Consider the following 24,239-nt stretch of genomic DNA (forward strand, 5'->3'; position numbering starts at 1 on the left):
TCAAATTAGCCAATTAATGAGTGATACTGCATTGGCAGTATCGTCATCAGGTGAGACAATTACGGCAAGAAAATTGCTTAAATAGGCGAGAGAGCTGCCGTGACAAGAGGTTATCTAGGTCTGAGCTGGGAGCAACCCAAGGGTAAGTGGGCGGGGCTGGAAGTGAAAGGCTGCGTGTGAGACACGGGGGAAGAGGCAGACACGGGAGAAGAGGTCTCCCTCGGCAAGAGTGAGAGATCGGCGGCAGGGGGGGAGAGGGGGGTGGGCAGAGATAAGAAAGGGGGAGGCAAGGGGGGAGAGAGGGGTTGGGCATAGTACATCGGTGGCAGCGGGAGAGAGAGGCTGTGTTAGTGAATGTGTATCTCTGACCCCCCTCTCTCCCCCCCCTGCCGCCGATTTCTCACTCTTGCCGAGGCAGACTTCTTCCCCCTTGTCTCACACGCAGCCACGGTAGACCTCTTCCCCCGTGTCTCACACGCAGCCTTCCACTTCCAGCCCCGCCCACTTACCCTTGGGTTGCTCCCAGCTCAGACCTATATAACCACTTGTCACGGCAGCTCTCTCGCCTATTTCAGCAGTTTTCTTGCTGTAATTGTCTCACCTGATGACGATTACTTGTGTTGCGATCGAAACGTCGTGATCTATTATTTTCTACCTACGTGACTTTACCAAAAGAACCAAAGAGTATGGATTCCTGCAGTCACGAAAGCTTCAAATCAATAATAATATAAAACTCACATGCATCAATAACACTGCAGCCTTAGAGGAAAAAAATCGAATGTGACGTTTCAGGCAAGGACCCTTTTTCATAGCACATAAATGCACATAATTGTCCTATCATATTTGGGTGCTTGCAAGGTCATCTGATCATCTGATCTGGTTACATTTTTTTTATCCAATGCCAAGCTAAACCCATTGTCACCCACAGTAAGGGGAGGGTGGTGAGGTAAGCTTATTGTTAGCCCTCCAGTATGCCAGGTGGGGGGCATCAGCTCTAGCCCCCCTCTATCCCACTGTGGCGCCACTTTTGACCTAGAGCGCAAATCTCCAGATTTCCCCACTTGTCAAAATAGCATCTAATCAGATCAAGGCACATACACTGCACTATCACGATTGCTGGGTTGACCAAAAAACACGTTCCTTCGGAGTGGGCAGGTAGGAACTTGGTTGGACAGCGCATTCGTGCATGACAGCCAGACAACTCATACCTGGTGGGCAGTGTGGAACCTGTTGTTCCTACCTGTATAAAAGATAACTTGACTTGAGGTAGCCAGGCAGCCAGCCAGGTAGCCAGCCCTCTTAACTATCGGCCCCTCCCCCTTGCTTAGGCCCCTCCCATTACCCCCCTCCCTTAGGCCCCTTCCCTGACCAACCCCCCATATCCTTAGGCCCCTCCCCTGACCCTCCTCCCTTAGGCACCTCCCCTCTCCGTACCCGGCAGTAGGTCTCCACCAATCAAAGAGCTGTTTGTAAGGTCTCCACCAATCAAAGAGCTGTGTGTATTATATATTTATTTATGCACGACAGACAGACAATAAATCCCTGGTGGGCAGTGTGGAACATTGTTCCTACCTGTATAATAAAATTACATGCTGAAAATTCTTCCCCACTACTTCCACGAACATTGCCTTAAACCTAAAGCCAATGTTACATTAAGATTCAGCACCCGGCCTATGCTCACGGCAGCCAAGAAGACACCATGTTTCCTACTGCATGCAGCTTCGACAGTCTCACGTATTTTTCAGGCATCCGGTGGCCACCTGTTCACGTCTTGTGAGAAAAACTGCCTATGGGGGTAGTGAAGTGGACTGTTATCACCCTGTGCTCACGCACCACTACCAGTAAAGCTGCTTCATCTTATCGAATTGTCAATATGGCTGTGGCTCTCGCACCTGCAGATACGTTCTGGTGATACAAGAATGCTCCTCTTCGTTTCCGTGGTGCCGGCTCGGAGTCGAACATTTTCTCGATCTTCTCCACATCGCCATCACTCAGGGTGTGGCCGCCACCAAAGCGATGCATGGTGCTGGTATCTCTGGGTAGCATGGTGGGGCTGTGCTCATCTTTAGATCCAGCAGTCCTGGGGGCACACAGAGGAGAACCATTAAAAAAATGCCAATGTCATTACAGACTAATGCACACCACTACTCCAATCATATCTTATATCTAAGTTGAAAACTGATTTCTTTAAATTGAAAACGAATTTCTTTAGAACTGCTTGTTGTGCTTAGTTTGTTGTCCTTTCCCCGCAGCTGTGATTTGCACGGTTTGCTATGTACGGTGCAAAAGAAGTTCAACATACAATCAGGCACATGCAAATACCAGGAGTTTTCTATTACACACAATGGATTTGATATTAAGCCCGACATGCAAGGCATGCCCAACTTGAGAACATGTGTGCACAATTGTGGGATAGTGATAGAAGTGGAATGTTATTGGTTACTTTGTTGCATGCAGACCCTTGAGGCATCGGTATTTTTTCCAAGGCAAATTAACTTGTCAATGAGTCAAATTCACACGTGCTCAGGTACACAGATATATAATAGTTAAACCTCTTGAAGCTAGACTGAAGGAAGCTGGAATTTTAGGTACGCTGTAATTTTGGGTAAACCAGAAAGGCTACCCTAAATAAATAAATGCAGTTTTGCGTTAATAAACGCACAGTGGCCGACAATGTTCTGCAGTCCTCTGCATGCAATGCATCAGTCTAGCCCAGGGCTCGGCAACCTGCAACTCCGCATGCGGCTCTTAAAGCACTGCTCCGTGACGTTATTCACGTGCATTTCAGCTCTTGAAATATTGAGTTTTTTTTTTTACCGAATTCGAACAAAAAATTATCTTGTTCTTTTGGTTGCTGACTCCTGGGCCTGCAACGTAGTCAGCTGGTGAATACCCTCTCTTTTTGGATATACATTTACTAAATAAATAGCATTGATTTAACTTGTTTTGTTAAATATTGAACTAATTTTATTTGTTAAATTAAATGTTGAGTCAAAAATGCATTTGATTTACAGTAAAACCTCTCATAGCCTGATGTATTTGGGGAGAGCCTTTATGGTCATGCAGTATGTCCTTAAAATTTTAGATTTCATAATATATTGAAATTGCATTTACAAATAATGAATACCTAACATTACATTTACACCAAATAACTTAACGAAATTAAATTATTGACATTTTAATATGCACAATTTAATGTAACTGACAAAAAAAATCTACTGTACATTTTGATTTGAGTGACCATCACTATGAAGCAGAGAGGACGGCTGAGATTCACGAGTTGTGGGAGAATGTAGAGAGAGCACACAAAGATAGAACACCGGAGACCGAGACTTACATGGGCAGAGGCTCACCGAATTCCATGCAACGGGTAAGTAATTAGCTTCAGAATTGCTGGTGCACAAACGCACATCAATGGTACTGTATTTATTACAATGTTCTGGCATAGCATATTATATTTCCTAGCGCTGGCAAGAACATCTCTAATTACCTACGCAGGCTTAGCATAGAATCTTATCACACATTACATGTTTAGCACACAATTAGCCAACGTGTGCCCTCGGATGCGTCGTTAATCCACGTCCTCCGTTTTTCTCTGTTAGTTGCGTTTGTTTTTCACAACTTTACATATATTGCATATTAGCTCAAAAAAATACCTCGTATATCCTACAATGTATGCTACCCAAGGTCTTTATTTTGCGATTTAGTTTATTTGTATTATCATAAAAGTTTCCCCCAGTTGTAGAAAACAGATAACTGGAACCGAACCATCCGAGCCCATTTTTAACTAAATGAACCGCAATCATCCATAAGAGGTTTTTTTTGGGTTAGATCGCATAAATATATAAATGTGTCGTTAAAATCCGCCACCACCCGACACAGCCAACTAATAAGAGTTGTCACATAAACAGAACATGTGAATTCGTCACTAGTCAAGCCACAAAACCTCTTATGGATGACATTGGTCGCGAAAGCCTACGTGTTAAACTAAACTGCAATCAGTTCAATCAGTTTTGGGTTAACCAGAACCATACCCAAAAATATATCGGTTCAACTCCCTGGTTACAAGTCCTGTAAAATAAATATTTGTTTTCCATTGTGATTCAACCAATTACACACATTAACCTTTGTTACAACAGAACTGTGCGATTGAATAAGAAAATAAGTTGATAATAAAAAATGATTTACACTAAAATACAGAATATTACATATTTCTCATGCACAATTCCTGTGAAGGTAAAACATGGAAGCACCACGTACATGCCGTAGTGGGTGATGGAGCTGTAGTCATACGGAGTTATCGTATTGGTCTCACGGTTGGTCTCACGGTTGGTCTCATGGAGTATTGTTTTCACCATTGCATGCTTCCATTCTGAAAACAGATATTGACATTAAGGTAGAGCATGCTTCACTTAAACATCACATTTTCTTTAAAAACAACAATAAGTACCCTCTCTCTCACATAAATGGCGTTCATGATTAAGCAGCATCTATTGAAAGGTTCTGTGCAGTGAAGGCTCAGGGACTGCGTGTGAAGCTCAGTTGCTAAAGGTTTGTAGGCTGGAGTGACCGGTTTGAACACAGACTCGAAGCCCTGTTGTCCTTATTCTCTCTGCTGCCCAACTCTGCTCAATCGCCTCCTCCTCCCTGATTGCTAGAAATGTTTGACAGCTCGAATTATAATCAGAATCTGTATTCATCGTGAAGAAATCTGATTAGCTGTGAACCTCTTTTTCATAGTTGCTCATTAGGGGTGGGTCAGAAAGTTACAAGAAACAATACAAAAACGATTGGAGTGAAAAGTATAAAAAAAGCTAAGAAAATCACAAAAAAAATGTAAAATAGATAAAAAATATATAAGTACAAATTGCAAAAGTATATAAATTCCTGCCGATTTTTCAACAATAAATGCGAGCTTGGGAAAGGTAACAAAACAACAAATGTTACTTTCGATGCACTGGTAAGTATCAAAGTTACAAATTACATTGGACAATGTGGTTGTATCCAGCACAAATCTTTTGCTTCGGGATATTTTTTGAAGGAAGATTTAGGATATTTAGGGAGGAAACAAGGTTGTTCCAAAACGTTGGTACTACAACGGCAAAGGTTTCGTCACCTATTATAATTCTTGTGATAGTGTAGTGTCTTCTTTTGTAAATCACTCAAGACTGACACGTTGTAACAAGTCACCTGCTTACACTTCATTAACATTTTTATGCACCAGTTGTAGGCACTCCTATAACTATACGGTCATTTATGTTTCTTCTCCCCACTTTTATCTACCCTTCACCTCGCTATCCTGCGCTCTGCTCTCAGCGACTCCGCGCACTGTCTCCACACAAAGCATCTCCCCCTGCCAATTATCTGAGACCTCTCGTGCGTCTCTTTAGGCTCTCGCCAGGCTGGCGCTTGTCAGCCCATTAATCACCCCTTATCTCCCATCTCCCTGGCAACTCCTCCGGTCTCAACGTGCACAACCGGTCGATCCCTGTTTTCACCTGCTTCTCCCCTTAATTAGGTGATGGTTTGCCCGTGCAAACTCATGTTGCACATGCGCACCTGTTCGCCCTTGGTTGCCCTCTGTTAACAGTATACAACGCGTATTTTACTCCTCTACAATAGTATGAAGACAATTAGATGGACGTCGTAGGTTTCTTGAGTTTGACAGTGGGATTATTGATTTAGCTCAGTATAGTGCAGATTTTCCAATAAGGATTTTAGAATGAACAGGGCCCAATGTAGAATTCTTCTTGCATCAAGTGATGCGAGATTTTAAGTAGAAGTCACAATAGTGGGTTCTTTATAATAAAGGGGGATTCATCTGTTTAGTGTTTCATTAGTAGCTGATCTATGAGCAGTGTTAAATAAGTTAAAAAGTGGCATAATGGTAGCTTCAACAATTGTACCTTGTCCACAGCAATATTTAGGAGTGAAATTAACAGATACATCTGTAGTGTAGCAGCGCCGACTGGCGATCAGGAGTAGCAATTGCGGATGTACTCATTGTTGTGTTATGCACTAGCGAGTGTACCAGTGCAAGTTGCGAATAATAAATAAGAAGGTGCCTCTCCAGTTTTTTTGTCTCCGGAGTCATACATTACACATCCATGAGGGCTGTCTAACATATCAATTGGGCAGATACCCTTATCAGCTGTGACAGAAAAGGCAGTGTCCTCCTAGCCAATTAAATATTGCCACCACTTGTTCAATGTGAAGTGAAACCTTCTTTGGCAGCAACTCAGAGGCAGCCACGTACCTGGCTTGATGTTGTCACTCAGCACTAATACGTAGTTGTCACGATCGCTGCGGCTGTGCTCATGGTAGAAGCCGAGCGCATGCATGAACTCGTGCAGAACAACGCCCTTGGTCACCTTACCGGGGTTCAAGGACAGCGCCTGGTCCCTACCCTGACAGCCAAGGAACGACCAGTTCCTGCAGAGACAACCGCAATAGACTCCATTACCACTTTCCCACAGTTTAGAAAATGAATGTCAATCATCCCGCTTACAGATAACCAGCTTTTGCAGTGACATGATGACAGACTCTATTTGTGCCATCTTTTCCACGAATCGTTAGAATAAAGTTGATTTTGTTATAACAACATGGTTATTGGACAAGAGATATTACCTTGCAGGAGTCCAGGATGTCACTTCTATCATATACATATAATTATCATCACACACCCACACATATTATAATACAACCCTTCACCATAAACGACACTACCACTGACAACAAATGTTTAAAAGAATGGATGACTGAAGGGCGAGGGCACGGGGAGGGTAACTGAGGTTTTCCTTGGCATTTCTGGGACTATGCAGTTCAAGATGCAACTTATACAAATGGTGAAGAACCGGTCTGAGTGGAGCGGGTATTGAGAAAATTTTAATCGAGCAGATGAAATGATCACTGGAACGGGAGGGATGAGAGGGAGGTAGGTCATGTTGAGGGCCCTATGGGTCAGCGCGTGTTCAGCCATTTGAGTTTCTATACTGGGGCATAAACTCCTTGGATTGAAGCAGATTAATAAAGAAATAAAAGGGACCTGTAGATACAGGAATGATAGTTAGGCAACATGAAACATTAAAGGGATGACCAAGGGAGGGGGTGCCAGACAATGCAAATTAAACGTGTTTTCCCTTTATTTTATTAAGTTCTTCAACCATTTCCTGTTACTCACTCTGATTGCTTGTTACAATCATGATCTAACTATATAATAACTAATATCTATGGAGGAGGCTTGTGAAGGACCCTACTGGCCAGTTGGAGGCAGTTGCCCTCCAACAACGGAGGGCAGAGAAGCAACACTCAAAACAACGAGCGGAGTGCCGGGAGCTAAAATGCAGCTAGTTGGCACAGGAGGGGGCACAGCTGGTGCATCTACCAGTCATCTCAGTCAGTCAACCCATGACCTCCTGTCAGCGAGCCTTTAACACTTCATGTGGCCTCAAAGTGCACCTGGCCTGGCACAGGTGCCATGGTGACGTCACCATCACTGAGTGGCGAATGGCGGATATTGGTATTGACAAAACCGAGGTGATTAATATTTATTCTCCCTTTCCAATTTTCAGAAAAATTATTCAACTGTTGCTGTAAGCAACTTTGGCAACAGTGTATCTCCTTGCATAACTTCCCTTCTGATATGTAGTTACTCTCTGCATGGCATGTATAAGGTATATACAAACCACCATTTCTAAATCCATCTTTTGAACATGGTTGGTTTCTGAATTGAGATCTTCATTAACAAATTATATGCAGGCAGAACTCACTTAGCACTACCCAGTATAACACTGATTCGTTATAGTGCTCTTTGTCCTGGATAAAACTTTTACCAAAATCCAAGAATCTAAAATGTGCTTACGAGAGAACACAGCAATTCACAAGGAAGCGCACCCGCCGCCATCTTTGTTTACATTCGCTCAGCCAATCAGAGCGACGTACGGTCTGAGCCAAGTGCTCACCAGTTTTTTTTTAAAACACACCCCGCTCACTGACTTTTGTTTGCTCTGCCATGGTCTCACTCTTGCCTTATTTTCGTTTTTGTTGCAAATTCGACCCTTAATGTCTGGAAAAAGGCCTGCGAGTGTTAATTATGTCAATTTTACCAAAGTGTCAAGGAAAAATATTACTTTGGATTTTAAAATGCAAGTGCTAAGGTGGGTTAAGGCTGGTGAGTGTCAGGTAGATACGGGTCTAAGCCTGGCCCATCTTCCCGGCAGTAGCTCCTCCAACCCCGTCTCCCACCGCTGTGCCATGTAGGCATACAGTAGGAAGCACTGGTGATTACAGTCCATAATAAATAAAAAATAAAAGTATATATTATTTTATTCATGAAATTAATATTTACATCTGTATTATTACGAGTGCTATTATCTATACCCCATTTAGAAGAAAACGCTGTCGGGAACGGACCTCCATATCTACAATGGTATAATGACCCCTTTTGACGCCGATTAGATTCAAGCTCAATTCTCCAGGAACGCATCTTGAGCGCTAAGCGAGGTCTGCCTGTATATGCAGTGCAAGGCTAATGTGTCTATCACTATTGAACTCAGTTGTCTCCCTTATACCCCTTTTCCACTTGCACATCCATGCCATGCCAGCACGGGGCCAGCACAGGAAAAGTGGTTTTCTACTGGTGTCTTACGGAGCCAGAACCTAGCCATACTACGCTTGGCTCAAGATATTCGAATCTGGCTCTGGGCCAAGCCCTGCAAATAGCTGGGATAATACAGGTAGGAACAATGTTCCACACTGCCCACCAGGGATTTATTGTCTGTCTGACTGTCTGTCTGTCGTGCATAAATAAATATATAACATAAACAGCTCTTTGATTGGTGGAGACCTACTGCTGGGTCCGAAGAGGGGAGGTGCCTACGGGAGGAGGGTCAGGGGAGGGGCCTAAGGAAGGGGGGAGTCAAGAGAGGGGCCTGAGGGGGGGGGGTCAGCGGAGGGGCCTGAGGGAGGGGTGGTCAGGGGAGGGTCCTAAGGGGGGGGGGGGTCAGGGGAGGGGCCTAAGGATATGGGGGGGGGTGTGCTCAGGGGAGGGGTCTAAGGGAGGGGGGTGGCGATAGTTAAAGGGGCTGGCTGCCTGGCTACCTAAAGTCAAGTTATCTTTTATACATACAGGTAGGAACAACAGGTTCCACACTGCCCACCAGGGATTATTTGTCTGTCTGTCGTGCACGAATGCGCTGTCCAACCAAGTTCCTACCTGCCCACTCCGAAGGAACGTGTTTAAGTGTGCAATTCACCTGAGGTCCATCAGTTCAACGTAAACACAGCTCTACCATGTCATCTATATGTCTTTACTAGCGGTAAGTACCCGGCGTTGCTCGGGCAAAAAAGGAAGATACACACATGGACTTACACACAGACATTGACCCACACACATAGAAACACATCAACGTAGACGCACACACACACATATATGGTTAAATCCAGGAAAGGATCATTAGCAGGCTAACCTAAATGTTCCATTAGGGGGGTGCACGTTTCGCAAGCGTAGAGAAGGGAGGGAATTACCGTGCCCGAGAAGACCTGGAGCTTCATGGAGCGAAAGACCAGGTAGCTTCCACACAGCGTAACACAGCCGATGAAAAGATAATGGCGCTCGACTGATTTGGAGTGAGACCTCTGCTGTTAAACCGGAGCCGGTCATGAGCACACTGGCCAGGTATGGGAATCTCGGCAATCTCTCCACAACTACCGCATCACCAATTGTGAGTTGTGGGGGTGGATTGTTCGATGGTACAAAATACCCAGGCAGATGCTTAGTTTTGGTGGGGCTGATAGTAAGGCTCCACCTCTTAGTGGCACGCTCCAGGTTCAGCCGCAGTGAGCAGCAATCACCAGAGCATCGGCATACATAACATGGTTGAGCAATAGGGAGGCATCCCTTGACCGCACCCGGGAATCGATCAGCCTCCCATTGTATCTGTTCCATATGGTAATTCCTCGGGAACAGCCATTGAAGGCTTCACGAACTACGTGGTCAAAACGTGTTAAATAATGTGGAGCCAGAGGACATCCCTGTTACACCCTAAGGTGTAGAGGGAATGGCTCTGACTGACGGCCATGTAGTTTTACGCGGGGCCGCTCACCATCATGAAGGTCCTTAAGGATCATGAGCAAAGTTTGAGGGACTCCGAAAGCATGAAGAACAACCCAGAGGCCAGGCCTACTGATGGTATCATAGGCCTTGAGCAGGTCAATAAAGCACATACATTCACTCACTCACATGCGCACATGGAGCTACAGACACGCAAAGAAATGGACTTACACTGACTGACATGGAGCCATGCACACAAAGCGACTATTACAGACAGCCATGGACTGACACACACAGACATCGACTCACACATACAAACACATGGACTTACACACACATACATAGACTGACACACATTGCCCTACACACACATAGACATATGGACTGTGACACACAGACATCTACTTTAGATACACACACATAGATTAACAAACACACATCGACACACAAACGCACATTGACTTACACACTCAGATGGAGCCATGCACACACATCGACTCACACACACGCATTGACGTACACACATGGAGTGAAACACAGACGTATGAACTAACACACACATGTGGACTAACACACACACAGCGACAGATACGCACACAAATGGACTGACACACACACACAAACACTTGTACGTACACACACACGGGGCGTTGTCCATTTGAAAAAGACAGACACACACATGGACCCACACACATAGAAACCCATCGACTTACACGCACACAAACACATGGACTCACACACACAGACATCGACTTTAGGCGCACGCATCTAGTTTCTGCACACGAACATAATAGTAATAGAGTATTAGGCAACTTATTAGTTTCATAATAGTAAAGAATGAAGCAGAGTTGTTATGTGCACACAAACATTATCATTGTAATGTTTGTAAACGTATTTGTTTAATAATAGTAAACAATAAACCTGAGTTCTTAGCCAAAGATTGAATAAAATTGTACTATACATTGGCGCGGCCTCGCCTAGATTGGCAAGCCGGAGGAGGTGAGACGTTGCCAGGCTGCGAGCTGGGCCGCTACCCCCGCCCCCCCCCCCCACCATCCCCCCGCCCTCGCCATAATAATACTATGTAACCGCTTTAATAATATAAAATTAATATCTAAGGACTTTATATGAGTAACTGCACGCATTGGGGTGGGGGGGGGGGGAAGGGGACATCACACTGTGAAGATAAATCGGCAGCGTGATGTGATTATCTATTCCATGTTAAACGCGTAAAATAAAATGTCTCCCGTGAGCTGGAGCGAACGCGCATGACTTGGCAGGGTCCGCCCCCCCCCCACGCAATTGGCGTCACTTGGTACGGTCGATGTCGCGCAATAAGTAAATAATGAATAATAGAAACGGCACAAATGTGTTAATTAAACTACTTTAAAGTTTACGGACGGGAAAACGGAATAGCCTAAACCCACCACGGGGCTTAGGGCGTGCCGCCTGGAAAATTATTTAGGTCTTAAACCCCACCGTCCGAGAGCCAAATCCCCCGCAAGCGCGAGCGCGCGGAGACTTTTATATATAAGAAGATGTCACACATTGGTATATCAGTTGCATAGCTTGCCTTGTGGAGTAGGAAGGTAACCTATGCTTCCTGACCCACGCCACGCTGGCTCAGAACAGCCCCAGTACGGGCTATGATGTATACATGGAAAAAATTGGTATTTCTCTTCATCCTATACCGGTAAATGCTCCAATGTTATTCTTAAAATGTAGCAATTCCCCTCCAGCTACGAAATGTGCTGCAGATAAGGCTTTCGTGGGTGGGCAGAAAGTTCCCGTCCAGGCCATCGTCACACTTCTCCACCCCCTATAAGTTTCACTTCTTTCTGCACCTGGGGACAAGTTGCAGCTCAGGATAGAACCATCCTAGTTAATAGTTGCATATTTACGATATATTAATGCAGATTCTCAAACAATTAGGAAACTGTATGTCTATCCTTTCTTGCCTCTTTTTTCGCTCTTTGGACTGTCTGGTTTTTGATGCACATCCAAATTTTAAAAACTCTAATACTCGTGACACAGCTTGATTAACTGTTGTTATTTTAATGCCATTACACACTTGTCGCCTAAAAGTTCGCTTATGTACTGTAGGTGTGCATTGTAAATGAGTGCCAACATCCACTTTTTTGTTTAACGTGTCTTGAAATCAATTATGATAAGAATAACTTGCTGACTGCGATAATCTCTCTTATTTCAATAAATGAGAGAGAAGTCATTGGCTGTAAAAACTGCCAAGTGGGCTAAGCTGCACAAATTGCCTCACAACTTTCCTCCAATGTTTCACCATCAAAGAGGCCCCCTCTGTTAGCAGGTTGTGGAGAGGCAAGTCTTCTGAAGTGTGCACCCCCTGGTATGTCACCGTTCCCACAAAAAGGGTCATGTCATGTAAGCCTTGCAGCCCAGAGCATGGCTCGTGCTTAGATTGCGCGGCAACTTGCGGTCACCATTTTTCTCTGGAGTGCCACCAGGACTGTCAGAGCCACTACACGTCAGCCACTCCCCGTGGCGACTTTATTATTCAGGCCAGCCGTAGAGCCAGCAAATCTGTCGATAAAGGCTCGGACAAATTCGGGGTGTACAGCGGGCAGACTTATACACATTGTGCGAATCTAGGAGATCCAAGCCGCCACACCAGATGAAAACAATGGAAGACGGTTAGTAATGGAGGCGCTTGTCAGTTCTTCTGACCAGCCGTCCAGGGAAGAGGATCTCATCGCGGGGGAGACTTCTCTTCTAGGAGAAGAGGTGGACAAGGGGGATGGATCTAACAGAAGCCTCGTCGGGAACTTGACCGCACATTCCATGCGGGCAAGAACGTCCTCATCAGAGTGACAGAGCAGCTCTGGAGGCCCTTATGGAGGCCCTTATGGTCCAGACCAGACAGCTGATGTATTTGCCACAGACCCCGCAATCTGCTAGGGCAGACAAGAACATCTTGTTGTCACAGGATGTCACAGGATAGAGATCAGTGCCACTTATCCCATTTCTTGCTGCGGAAGCATCAACCTCCAGGAACCTGAGATGCAGCTGAACAAGCATCAGATGCACACCTTCATGCAGGAGGCTGTGACAAAGAAGTTGTTCAGAGGAGAGCCAAGTTGGAAAAGACCGAATATGCGACATAACTCCTCATTGGCAAGAGTAATCCTTGGACCGAGATTCGTCAAAGAGAGAACTGAGAAATGGACGTTCCCACATGACTGCCTGTGCTCACTGACGAGGAAAATCAAGCTCAAGCTTCTGAAACCAAAACAACTGGAGCCAATCAAGTCGAAGTCAATTCTTACCAGGGGTCTGCCAGCAAGAAATACAACTCTTCCGCTTCCAGAATCTCTGATGAAGTAGATCTGCGGGGAATGGAAAAAACCAGCCGAGGCAACATGGACCAGGCATAACCTCAATGCCCATTATGCACTGGGCAAGGTGGACCCTTATACATTCGCTTCATACCACATGTGGTTGCGGCTATGGTAGTGAAGGTGCACCAAGGTCACCCTGTTGCTAGGCCCTGCCAGATGCTACGAACGGGGCATGGATAAAGGTCATTGTGCTGCAGCTTCCGCCATATACATCTCTACGTACATGGCATTCATAGCCAAGTTCATTCCCGAGTCGATGGAAATTCTCTCAGGCCCATGGAGGAGGACCAGTAGTTTCACCAGGCCTAGCTCGACGCGAGAAGATACTTGTTCAAAAACACATCCCTGATGGTGGCTTCTGCTGTAACGGGCAGAAGGGTGATCTGACATAAGGGAACAACTGCCCACCAATTCAAGGGTGGTCTTGTGTACTGTACTATTCGAAGGGGAGAGCCACTCTCACAAGGACCTGATGTAACGATTTACGATGGCAAGAAGGCAGAGGCACATAAGTCATTTTGTCCCCTGCAGGCCTCCAGACACCAGTCCCGGTACAGCAGCAGGAAACCAGCCTACACGTCCAGCTTTGCCGGAGGCAGAACAAGGGAGAAGCTCAAATACCCACAGTGCTAAACTGACGCAACCACCATGGCATACAAGCATTAGCAGCACTGTTAGTGCCAAGTAAAGCGGCTGGTCCCCCTAGTCTCCTGCATGCATAGGTGACTGTATACCTATGTGGGCATGTACGACACCAGACACATGGGTCTGAGTCATTGGGGAACAAGGCTATAAGCTGGACTTCCAGGAGCCCCACGTTTCAGTGAGTTCAAGCATTCATCTCCGCCGGAACATCCAGAGCTCTCTCAGACGCTCACCAAAGAAATGTCACTACTTCTCAACATTCAAGCCATTCAATATGCTGCTGCCAATCAACAAGGACTGGGGTTTTACTCCAGATGTTTCATGGTCAGAAAAGTTATGTGGACTTCAATGGTAATCCTGGATGTAAGAATGCTAAATGCCTTACTTGCAATGCATGCCTACCTGCATGTTTTCATGCACCTGCAGTACTTCCAGTAGCTGTGGCTCTGTGCTCTAGCGCAACACTACACGTACTGGCCATCGCTATTCGGCCTGGCCTCTGCTCCAAGGCTGTTCACCAAGCGACTCATGAACTTGCTGGCGGCTAGAAAAGGGTGTTCACATTTACCCAAATCTGGTGACCTGATCAGAGCAGCAACACGTCTCAAACTCTAGCTGGAGAATGATGTAGTCCTTAAATTGCTCAAGGACCATGGTTGGGTGGTGAACCAAGCCAATTGCTTCCTCCAAATGACTCAGTTATCTATCATCTTGGAACCAACATCTGGATGGACTAAGGTCAGATGCAGCTTCGACACTACAAGGCACTTCTCATAAGCCAGCAGGTTCAAGAGCTGCAAACCCGACTGGTAACCAAGACAAGGTATATCCTAGTCCTTCTGGAGCACATGACCTCCACTACGGAGATGCTGCTCTGGTCGAGACTACACATCAGGCCACTTCAGTGGGCTCTATTACCTCACAATCCCCTGAACTGGGTAGGTCTGTAGACATTTACTCCTTGGTCCAACAAGCAGAGGGTACTGGGCAAGAAAATAATTTACCATGGATGTGTCTATGACTCTGTAGTGTCCATGGCTCTGTCATGTCCATGTCCTTGTAGTGTCTGTGTTACTTTAGTGTGTTCTGACCTCAATGCACATAAATGGAATACATCTATTCAGACTATCAACCCTGGTTCATAAACACAGTCTAAACTCAGACTGATCTTCTGAACTTGATATGGTTAATGAGCATGGCCTTCACCAAAGTTGAGTGGTGATGGATCCATTACTGGGTAAAACTGTACACATAAAAAAAACAGAAGTCATGAGCTAACTGAACATTTAATTCCCCTCATCAAATGCACAGTGACAAACAGCTCCATTACATCAAGCAGTTTTAAATGCCTAAGCAGGAACTTGCCATACTTCACCACTGTGGCGAGTATACAGTACAGTACAGACTGAACTGAAATATCATTGTCCAAGAATTAAAACAAAGGGTTATAACAAAGCATACTTCATTATCCTTGCTCTAGGGAGCGTTGGATATACCATTAAGATTTATGCAGGGCAGCTATTTCAAGAGTGACTCACAATATCTCTCAGTCTTTAACAAATTGAGCTGCCCATGCTTGTGCCTGAGTAGGCCTCTTTATCAGAGCACATGTGGAATGCTGTGTAACTCTGTCTTTGAAACCTGTTATATGCCATGAACTAACACACTCATGGAGTCTACAGAATTAATCACAAGTATTGTGGGTACAGGATTGCAACTTCTCTTCTGCATTTTAAAACAGCTGAACCAGCCTCTGTATAGTCATGTGATCAGGAGACCCTCAATCTGGATAGCAATTCCAAACCTGTTTGTGTTAGATATTGTAAATGATCAAGCATCATATGACCAGACCTCCTAACTAGGCTATCAATTCCACATTGCACTTACTGCCATTAGTGATTATTGGGTGTAAATATCAAAAAGGGATAGAAAAATGTCCATGTCTCTGCAGCGTCTGAGTCTCTCTACCGTCTGCATCTATGTAAACTGTAGAGTCAGTGTCTTTGAAGTGTCTGACACATTGTGTTCTTGTTTCCACAGTGTCCATGTCTTCGCAGTGTCCATGTCTCTGTAGTGTTTGTGTGTCTGTAATAGCTATGTCTCTATAGTGTCCGTGTTTCTGTAGTGTCCCTTTCTACGTAGTCTCCGTGGTCTCTGTGTCTCACCCCTCCCACGCGTGGATGTAGATGTAGTCGGTCTCGTTGGAGCGAGGGATGAACCGGACGCACGTTCTCTTCTCAAACTCCAGCGCCGCCTCCTCGATCTTCTTGACATCGCCATCAACTGTGTGATGAGACACAGGGAGATTCAAGAGTCATGTACGTCGCCATGTGTGAGAGGAGCTAGATGGGGGATCAGGCTGACCACTGAGCACTTGTGATAGCGATGGCAACACAAACGGCACCGCAGCAGCAGCAGCCTCCTCCCTGGGGGGGGCCCCGGGGGCCACTGATGGTGAGGTGCGGTGATTTCTTCATTGTTTAAGTCTTGTCATGGTTTCTATTGTCTTTGGAAAGCATCAATCATGTGTGACTTATGACTTATTCATTGAGTCCCCAATGCATGTATTTGACAGCGTTGGTATCTGGCCTTTCTAATTTCTAAACAACTTGTGTTGAGTGAGTGGCACAGATTCATAAAAAAAACACACGAAATGGACTCTCTGCACGTGTAAAATCTTCATTTCACAGTCCCCCACCTGGCGACTTAAGGAATCGTCATGATTCCCAACTCGAGCCTCTCTAGGCTTAGTTAGAGGCCTACTTGTATGATTATGCCATGTATATAAGAAGGTAAAGCTATACTTCCTATATATCGAAAGTCATGTTCATTACAGAGTTACAACAAATGTTCTCTCTTTGCTACCACAGCGCTAGGGTCTGAGGTCGTTCACTATCCGTCCCTGAGAGCAGATGGGATTCCTCAGATAGTGTGTATTTCTCTTTATCGTATGTATGTTAATTTAATCAAAGTAATCAAAACAAAATCAAGGAATGTGATTACATCACCTTAAATGCCGAATAAAGGGTTATGTTACTTCTAATACCAAGTCATTGGTAATTATCAGACGTAACAAATATAATTACTGGACCTGTGATGTCAAAGTTTGCGTGATGTCAGAATGCATGCCAATAATAACTGATGCACTATGATGGTTCTAAATGTATATCCTCTAGTCATTGCAATGTCCCTCTTCTTTGATAATGTTCATGATTATACCATCTGGTCCAGGAACTATCCCCTTGTTCACACTACAATCGACAGAGTTGACCTCTTCAAGTATGACATCTGGAACTTCCTCTTCATCTGAGATTCTGTATCTTATGTGATGCGCATTTTTTGTGATAGCGAGATACATATAACTAATTCACTAACTGCGAGATTATATCCCAATCATGAGTTAGAATTCCATCTCTTCCACTAGGGTCAATGATTTGTGAATTGAAAATAATTTTTGCTAACGCTTTTCCAAAGGAAATATCAATTCATCAAAGCTCTGGGGATATGGTTTGATCTTTGGTTGAATGTAAGCACACACACCAATCCTACAAAGTAATTGAGTAACTTTTTTCTTTAGAGACAAATGTTCCTTATTATCCACTCGCCTACAGCCTATCACAGCAATCTCTTTGCCCAAAAGCGATTATGGTCAATTGATTATAAATTCACACATAGCACAGCTCTACATAATTTAGACCCCGCTACACATTGGGTGCCGCACTTTTTTCTAAACGAGTGCCACTCTGTTCATGCGAACTCTACCCTCAATCTGGTCCCCCTTCCAGTCTCTCGGCGGTGGGAGGTACATTGCTCAAAGTTTATTTTAAAAGCAGCTAAAGATATCGGTCTTTAATGAAGAGGGTGAACAAGGCACAGAAAGAACTAGGCACACGAAAATCGAGGAACAGGGATGAAGCACAAGGAGCAGGAAAATTAGCATTTCATGACCGGAACGTGCGAGGTCTTTCAAGGACTTTTTCTACAGATTAATTTGAATGGTAATTCTGAGAACGTTTACTCACGGTAATTTGAAGAGCAACCAAAACACTTTTTCCCCAAAGAGGATTGTTGCAGTTTCTGTAGCAGCAGCAATGGCTTAGATGTAGGTGGCTACTTCAGGCAGTTTAACACGTAGGCCTTCATCTCCCAGGGAGGGTTTACTCTCCATCACACTGGTATGCTGAAGTAGTAACTAATTAGCACATTTTGTTTACGTGACTAATTGGCTGCATCAGGTGGTGGCAGGTTTCACAACACATTTATATTCACGCAATCTAACCCAAAAAAACCTTTATTGTGGCTTCTTAAATCATTAGAGTGATAATAAAATGAAATTATTTCATGCAAACGTTTTAATAGAAAAACGTATGGGTGCAAAACAGCGAAAGCATCGTTTTAGACAAAAGAGGCACCCAGCTGCACATAGCAAAAAAGGTTAAGTGTGTGTGATTATGGTGGTGTATGTCTTGAAAGAAGCTCCAGATATTAGGAAACCAAGTATCAAAATTTTAAATTGTTAATGCTTGAATAAAAAGGAATTAACCCATGATTACATTAACCAGCACGTGTCTAACACTTGAGGCGGAACACTCACAGAAGGCGAGGGACACCTTGTAGGGCACGTAGACTTTGCCGTCCTCTGACTTTGGCCATTTATTCCCAAAGATGCGGTTCTGGGGAACGGCGATGTCTCCCCACTCGAGCCTGTAATCTGTGTGAACCAAGACAGCGCCACTCTTACACTCATGCATCACTCACTGTGAGACACTCATTCTCAGTGTAAGACTCTTACAACACTCAACAATAATAATCACTACAGTGCTTGTGCCAGGCTCGATGCATTTTTCAGCCACGTAACGTGTCGAAAGGCTGATAGGTCACAGGACAAACCCAGATATTATGGTTTGACTGACTGAGATGACTGGCAGATGCACCACCTGTGGTCTCCGCTGTGCCAAATTATTTTGTTTTAACCAGCTGGAGCTGTGCTCGTAGTTCTGAGTATCGCCCGTCTGCCCTCCATTGTTGTTGGGAGGCCAAATGCTTCCAACTGCACGGTAACATTCTTTCCAGGCTTTAGCTCCCACTATCTAGTGAAACAGAAGCTACTTGGGCATGCAGTGACTGGGTATGCAGGCTATATAACCTAGTGAACGCAGCCTGGACTGCTAGAGCTCACGGATGGAAACGTGTCCAGATCTTTCAAGGATCTGTGCACTCCTCATACAATCGCGGGTGTTTATACTTAGGATGGAACGGAGGGAGGACAGACTTAATGCTTTTCCTTAAAACCCCCACGCTTCGCAATTGTAGATAAGAGAGGTTATAACTATGACCGATAAGACCTGAAGCTTTATATGGAACAACAGGCCAGGTAGCTTCCCCATAATGTTACACAGCTGATGTAAAGGTAATACCACTCGACTGATTTGGAGTGAGACTTCTACTGCCAAACCGGAACAGGTCATAATGACACTGCCAATCACCTCAGTCAATTAACCCATAGCACCTGGGTCTGTCCCGTAACCTCCTGCCAGCGAGCCTTCGATACTTCACGTGGCCTTAAAGTGCACAATAGCCTGGCACATGCGCCGTGGTGACGTCACCGTTACTCAGTGGCAAATGGCGGTTGTTGTTTGTGTCACACTACTGAGTGGGGAGCAGTAGTGTAGCAGTTAGTGTGCTGCTCAACGAACTCAGTGACCCAAGTTCGGTTCCCGGTCACGGTCAACACCAGTGAACCAGCCCTGGGTCTCCTCTAGGTCGACTCAGCTTCAAATGAGGACCTGGCAGTGTGTAAACATTGCCACTCAGGAGACAAAGGCGGCCGGGCATGGTGCTGGCCACCCACACCCTCGTGTGCCTTGCCGGCCTTCATAGCTGCTCGCTAACAGCACTTGCCCCAATAGTCTGTTGAGGCTATTCTGGGGATCTTTGTTGTAGGTGAGTACTCTGTGATAGTTGTGATAATTCCGGAGAGTAAGTGACACACACGGAGTGTAACACACACGGAGTGTAAATGACTCACCGAGTGTAAATGACACACCGAGTGTAAATGACACTCCGAGTGTGACACACACGGAGTGTAAGTGACACACGCTGAGTGTGACACACGCTGAGTGTAAGTGACACACACGCTGATGGCAAGTGACACACACTGAGTGCTCCTCACCTCGTCTCTTTGTCTCCACCTTCAGCTTCTCTCTCAGCTGCGCTCACAGCGAGAGACAGGGAGACAGAGTGGAGAGGTCGAGATACATGCACGCTGACTGCTACACTCGTCTTCACGTCACTCTCATGATGATCATCGTCAATGTCACTGCCTTTTTATCGCTGCATCTGATGAAATGTCCTTTGCTCGGCACAATGTAACTCCATTAATGTTTATTTATTTTCATTGTTTAAGCTCCATGAATGAATTTGATTAAATTAATATTCATCGGATCCCACTGCCCACATACCAATACCCGCCATTCACCACAACGTGACGGTGCCATCTGTTGTATATATAGGCCTTTTTGCATGATCAATATTAAGAATAATTCTGCCAATATTTTTGTATATAATCAATCGCAAGGTCGCTTGGAGCACAAACAAAAATGTAACCACCACCCACACCCCACACAACAGCTGCCTTTCAGAAACCAGGCAGCCGGAAATAATGGTAATAAAAAAAAACCTTGGTATAAAGGAGAGAGGGGGGAGTTCTCGAATGAGATTCTGGGGAGATCTCATCACAACTTAAAAGACCGCCGCCAAACAGATGTCGCCAGCTTGTCCAGGGCAGCAAAAACCATACAGACAGGTTATCTCAGTTAACGAAAAAATCAGAAAATTAGCGACCAGAATAAGTGTATAACATAGACTGTCAACACACTCAACCAGATTAAAACCAGACTGTAGCCACATTGGTGGCCTTAGCGTTATTAATTACCTTATTTTACTCTCATTCTCCTCCCATATTGTTTCTTGTATCTTGCTATTGACGTGATTTTACAAAAAAAAGGAATATGAATTCTGGCAGACGAGAAAGCTTAAGTGAAAACACTTAGACCTCTAACCTCAGGACACCAAAACATAACTCGAGTAAAACAGCACAAACCCCTGAATACAGATAGACAACAAAGGTTAATAAAACCCTAAGAAACACGCGGTAATAACAATGCTAAATCACAAATCTTGAAAAAAAATAAACCAAATAATAATTATGAAGTATTGGACCGAGGGTCGCCCAAAACAATAAAAGGGGAAATAAGTCAATCATATATAACCAAGATAAAATGTATTCCAGAGAATCCTCCTAGCCGCCTTTGTCCTTCCAGCAGCACGTGATAGCAAGATTTGCACACACAGGCAAAAGAGCATCTCCCCTTAGAAATAAATCAAACCACGATGGAAATACTGTGAACACGGCTACAAAACATACATTGAGTCACTTACAGAATCATAACTATAAAATAAGATGTAAAATGAGTTTTTGTTTTAACTTCCAAACGGTACAACAGGACACAACTTGAAAAGCTTTTGTGTGACAAAGAATGTCACACCCACCGCGAGGGCAGAGAGGGAAGTGGGGGAAATGAAACTCACAGAGAGTTTATTGCAATAATACACCGAGGTAGCAGAATGGGTATCTGTTTTCCACAGACTTAACAGATGGCTTAATGAATCAGAACACACACACGGACACATGCCCAACTTCCCCCACCGCAGAGTGACATCAAAGGAAATTCCGGTCCTTCGTGAGAAGGCGAGCCAAGGTGGGCGAATTTTCATTTAAGCACGGACACAGATCATGAGTTTCAGTCTTGCAAGGGAGCAGGCTGCGGGGAGTCTGGGAGAGGGACATGGGCTCGACATCAACCATGGGTGTCACCTCGCAGAGAGAAGTGACGATGTGTTGTTAAGAGCGGAGTTCGGCATGGGCCGACAGCGTATCGCTGAAAGTTTATTCTACATTTATCCTGATGTATTGAGTCGCTTGCAAAGTAAAGGATTGCGATAAGTTGTATTGTACTAAGCTTTCACAGTCGTTTAAGAGCTGTGCGAATACAATTCAGAAGACTCCAGCAGTTTCAGAAGACTCCAGCAGAAGAAGACTCCAGCAGCTACCGAAGATCACCACGGAGCAACAGAAGGGCTCTGCAATCAACCAAGGATGGCGAGGCTCGCTGAGTAGCGATGTGCTACCCAGTGCAAGTTCAGCGCTGACAGAAGAAGTATTCCTCGAAAATCGTTCTACACTGAGTGTCAGCTCCCACGAGCCGCTGCAGTTCGAGTTGAGCTGACGAGCAACGTCCAGCAATCAACCTTGAGAAAGGGCAGAAAGCGACAAGCATCGACCAAGCCAACATCACAGAGAACCAGCTCCATCCAGCAAGGGTGTCTGCCACCAGCGAACGAACTGCGAGCGCATCGTTCACCGCCAGAGAACACGGAGCTGGAGAGAGCGCGCAGCAGCACCACCGAACACAGGTGTCAGCTTGCCAGCGGACGAGGGACAAGAGCGACCGAGCTTCTTCAAGGACAAGCATCGTGCCGACACAGCTCATCCAGCAGCGGAGAGAGCCGGCAGCTAACAGCGGACACGCCCTGAGCGAGAGGGGGAGCTCCAAAGCCGTTCGTATGACACGCCCACATTCACACGCCACCACGCATCGCCGGCGTCTGCTCAATGCAAAAATTGACCAAGGGAACCAAAACATGCTCACATACATAAACATACCCGGACTAACAATAAGAATCAAGGAGACAAATCCCCACACGCACCTGAAACACATACCCGGACTGATGATAAGAATACTAATGACAAGGGTGTGTCAACTATTAGTGATAACGAAGAACCTCGCTGCTCATTGAGTGATATGAATACGGTCGTTTATAAGTACATTAGTCGTTATTTTTCTTTTTAATCGCATCAAAAATTACCAATAGATTCATCGATGTAAATTAAACGTTTGAAATCTTCGTTACGAATCTACACGCTCACAGGGAGAATATTGTGTTAAACCTTTCTTTTGATCACAGAATCTTGCCCACGAATGAATTGAAGCCTTAGCCAAAAGATAAGCATCTTGCGTAAGCAGGCATACACTGCTGCACACCATTGTTCCAAGACATTTCGGTAATTATATAATCTGGCCGATTAATCTATTCACATATACTTTTGCCTTCGGGATATAATATTTTATTGCCTTTCATATGAATATCGTCACATGCATGTTTAAGGACGTTTCCCTATCGCCGTATATGCTCGCGTTACTCGGTGGAATTAATCAATTGTTCGGTTGCCCAGTTTGACAACGTAATCATTGATGGTTAAATGTATGGATCAATGAGGGGAACTTCCCCAGTGGTACTGTGTTGATAATTCCAAGCATAAGAGTTCGAATATTAGAGTGTTATGTTTTTGTTTAGAAATTAAAATTGCTTAACACAGAAGAGTCTGCGTGGTTCCTTCCTGAGTTCATGCATAATAAACATAGTTATACGAACTGTATCCTGCGTTGAGATATGAATTTTGGAGACCTGACATAAACACACTAAGATATAATCAGTAAATGTTAGAGCGAGGATAATTGTATTATTCCGATTGATAATACGACCCTAGACAACGAAGCCGAACTTAATTTAGCATAATTACATCACACTTGCATAACTTCATACAACTAATTGTATTATCCCGATTTATAATACAACCCAAGACAACAAAGCTAAGTATAATTAGCATAACTTAATACATTAGCATAATTGCACACATTAGCATAACTCAATATGATCATCTCCTTCATTACCATAATCCATGCGCCTATTTTAGAATGTTCATTTTATTTTCTTATTTTTATTTAGTTTTCAAGACCCGACATATACAATACATCACCACGTGCCAGGCCAGGTGCACTTTAAGGTCACATGAGGTGTCGAAGGCTCGCTGACAAGAGGTCATGGGACAGACCCAGGTGGCATGGGTGTACTGAGATGACTGATATATGCATCAGCTGTGCCTCCTACCCACACACCAGCTTAATGACACGTCTGCTTTGTAAGGAATGCATCACCGACAAGTGTAATGTATCGCATGCAGGGAGCACAGCCAGGTGGCACTCCGTTGTGTCACGCGTGAAGTGTCGCTCCCGTGCATTGCGTGTGGTGCGCATGTTGCGCGTGGTGCA

General features: G+C 44.8%; 1 protein-coding gene across 1 annotated transcript in view; it reads right to left on the reverse strand.

Annotated features, from left to right (window-relative positions):
* The window catches only part of LOC133359101 (uncharacterized), a 600,431-nt gene that overhangs the window by 85,783 nt on the left and 490,409 nt on the right, over positions 1-24,239 (reverse strand). The window contains exons 10-15 of the mRNA XM_061577486.1: positions 20,240-20,276; positions 18,662-18,778; positions 16,233-16,350; positions 6,257-6,432; positions 4,261-4,372; positions 1,893-2,080 (exon numbers count right to left, since the gene is read on the reverse strand). Of these exons, the coding sequence (XP_061433470.1) occupies positions 1,893-2,080; positions 4,261-4,372; positions 6,257-6,432; positions 16,233-16,350; positions 18,662-18,778; positions 20,240-20,276 (748 nt within the window). The remainder of the gene's footprint in view (positions 1-1,892; positions 2,081-4,260; positions 4,373-6,256; positions 6,433-16,232; positions 16,351-18,661; positions 18,779-20,239; positions 20,277-24,239) is intronic.

This window comes from Lethenteron reissneri, chromosome 64 (assembly GCF_015708825.2).
Source record: "Lethenteron reissneri isolate LAM-NWPU_2019-01 chromosome 64, ASM1570882v1, whole genome shotgun sequence".
Lineage (NCBI taxonomy): Eukaryota > Metazoa > Chordata > Hyperoartia > Petromyzontiformes > Petromyzontidae > Lethenteron > Lethenteron reissneri.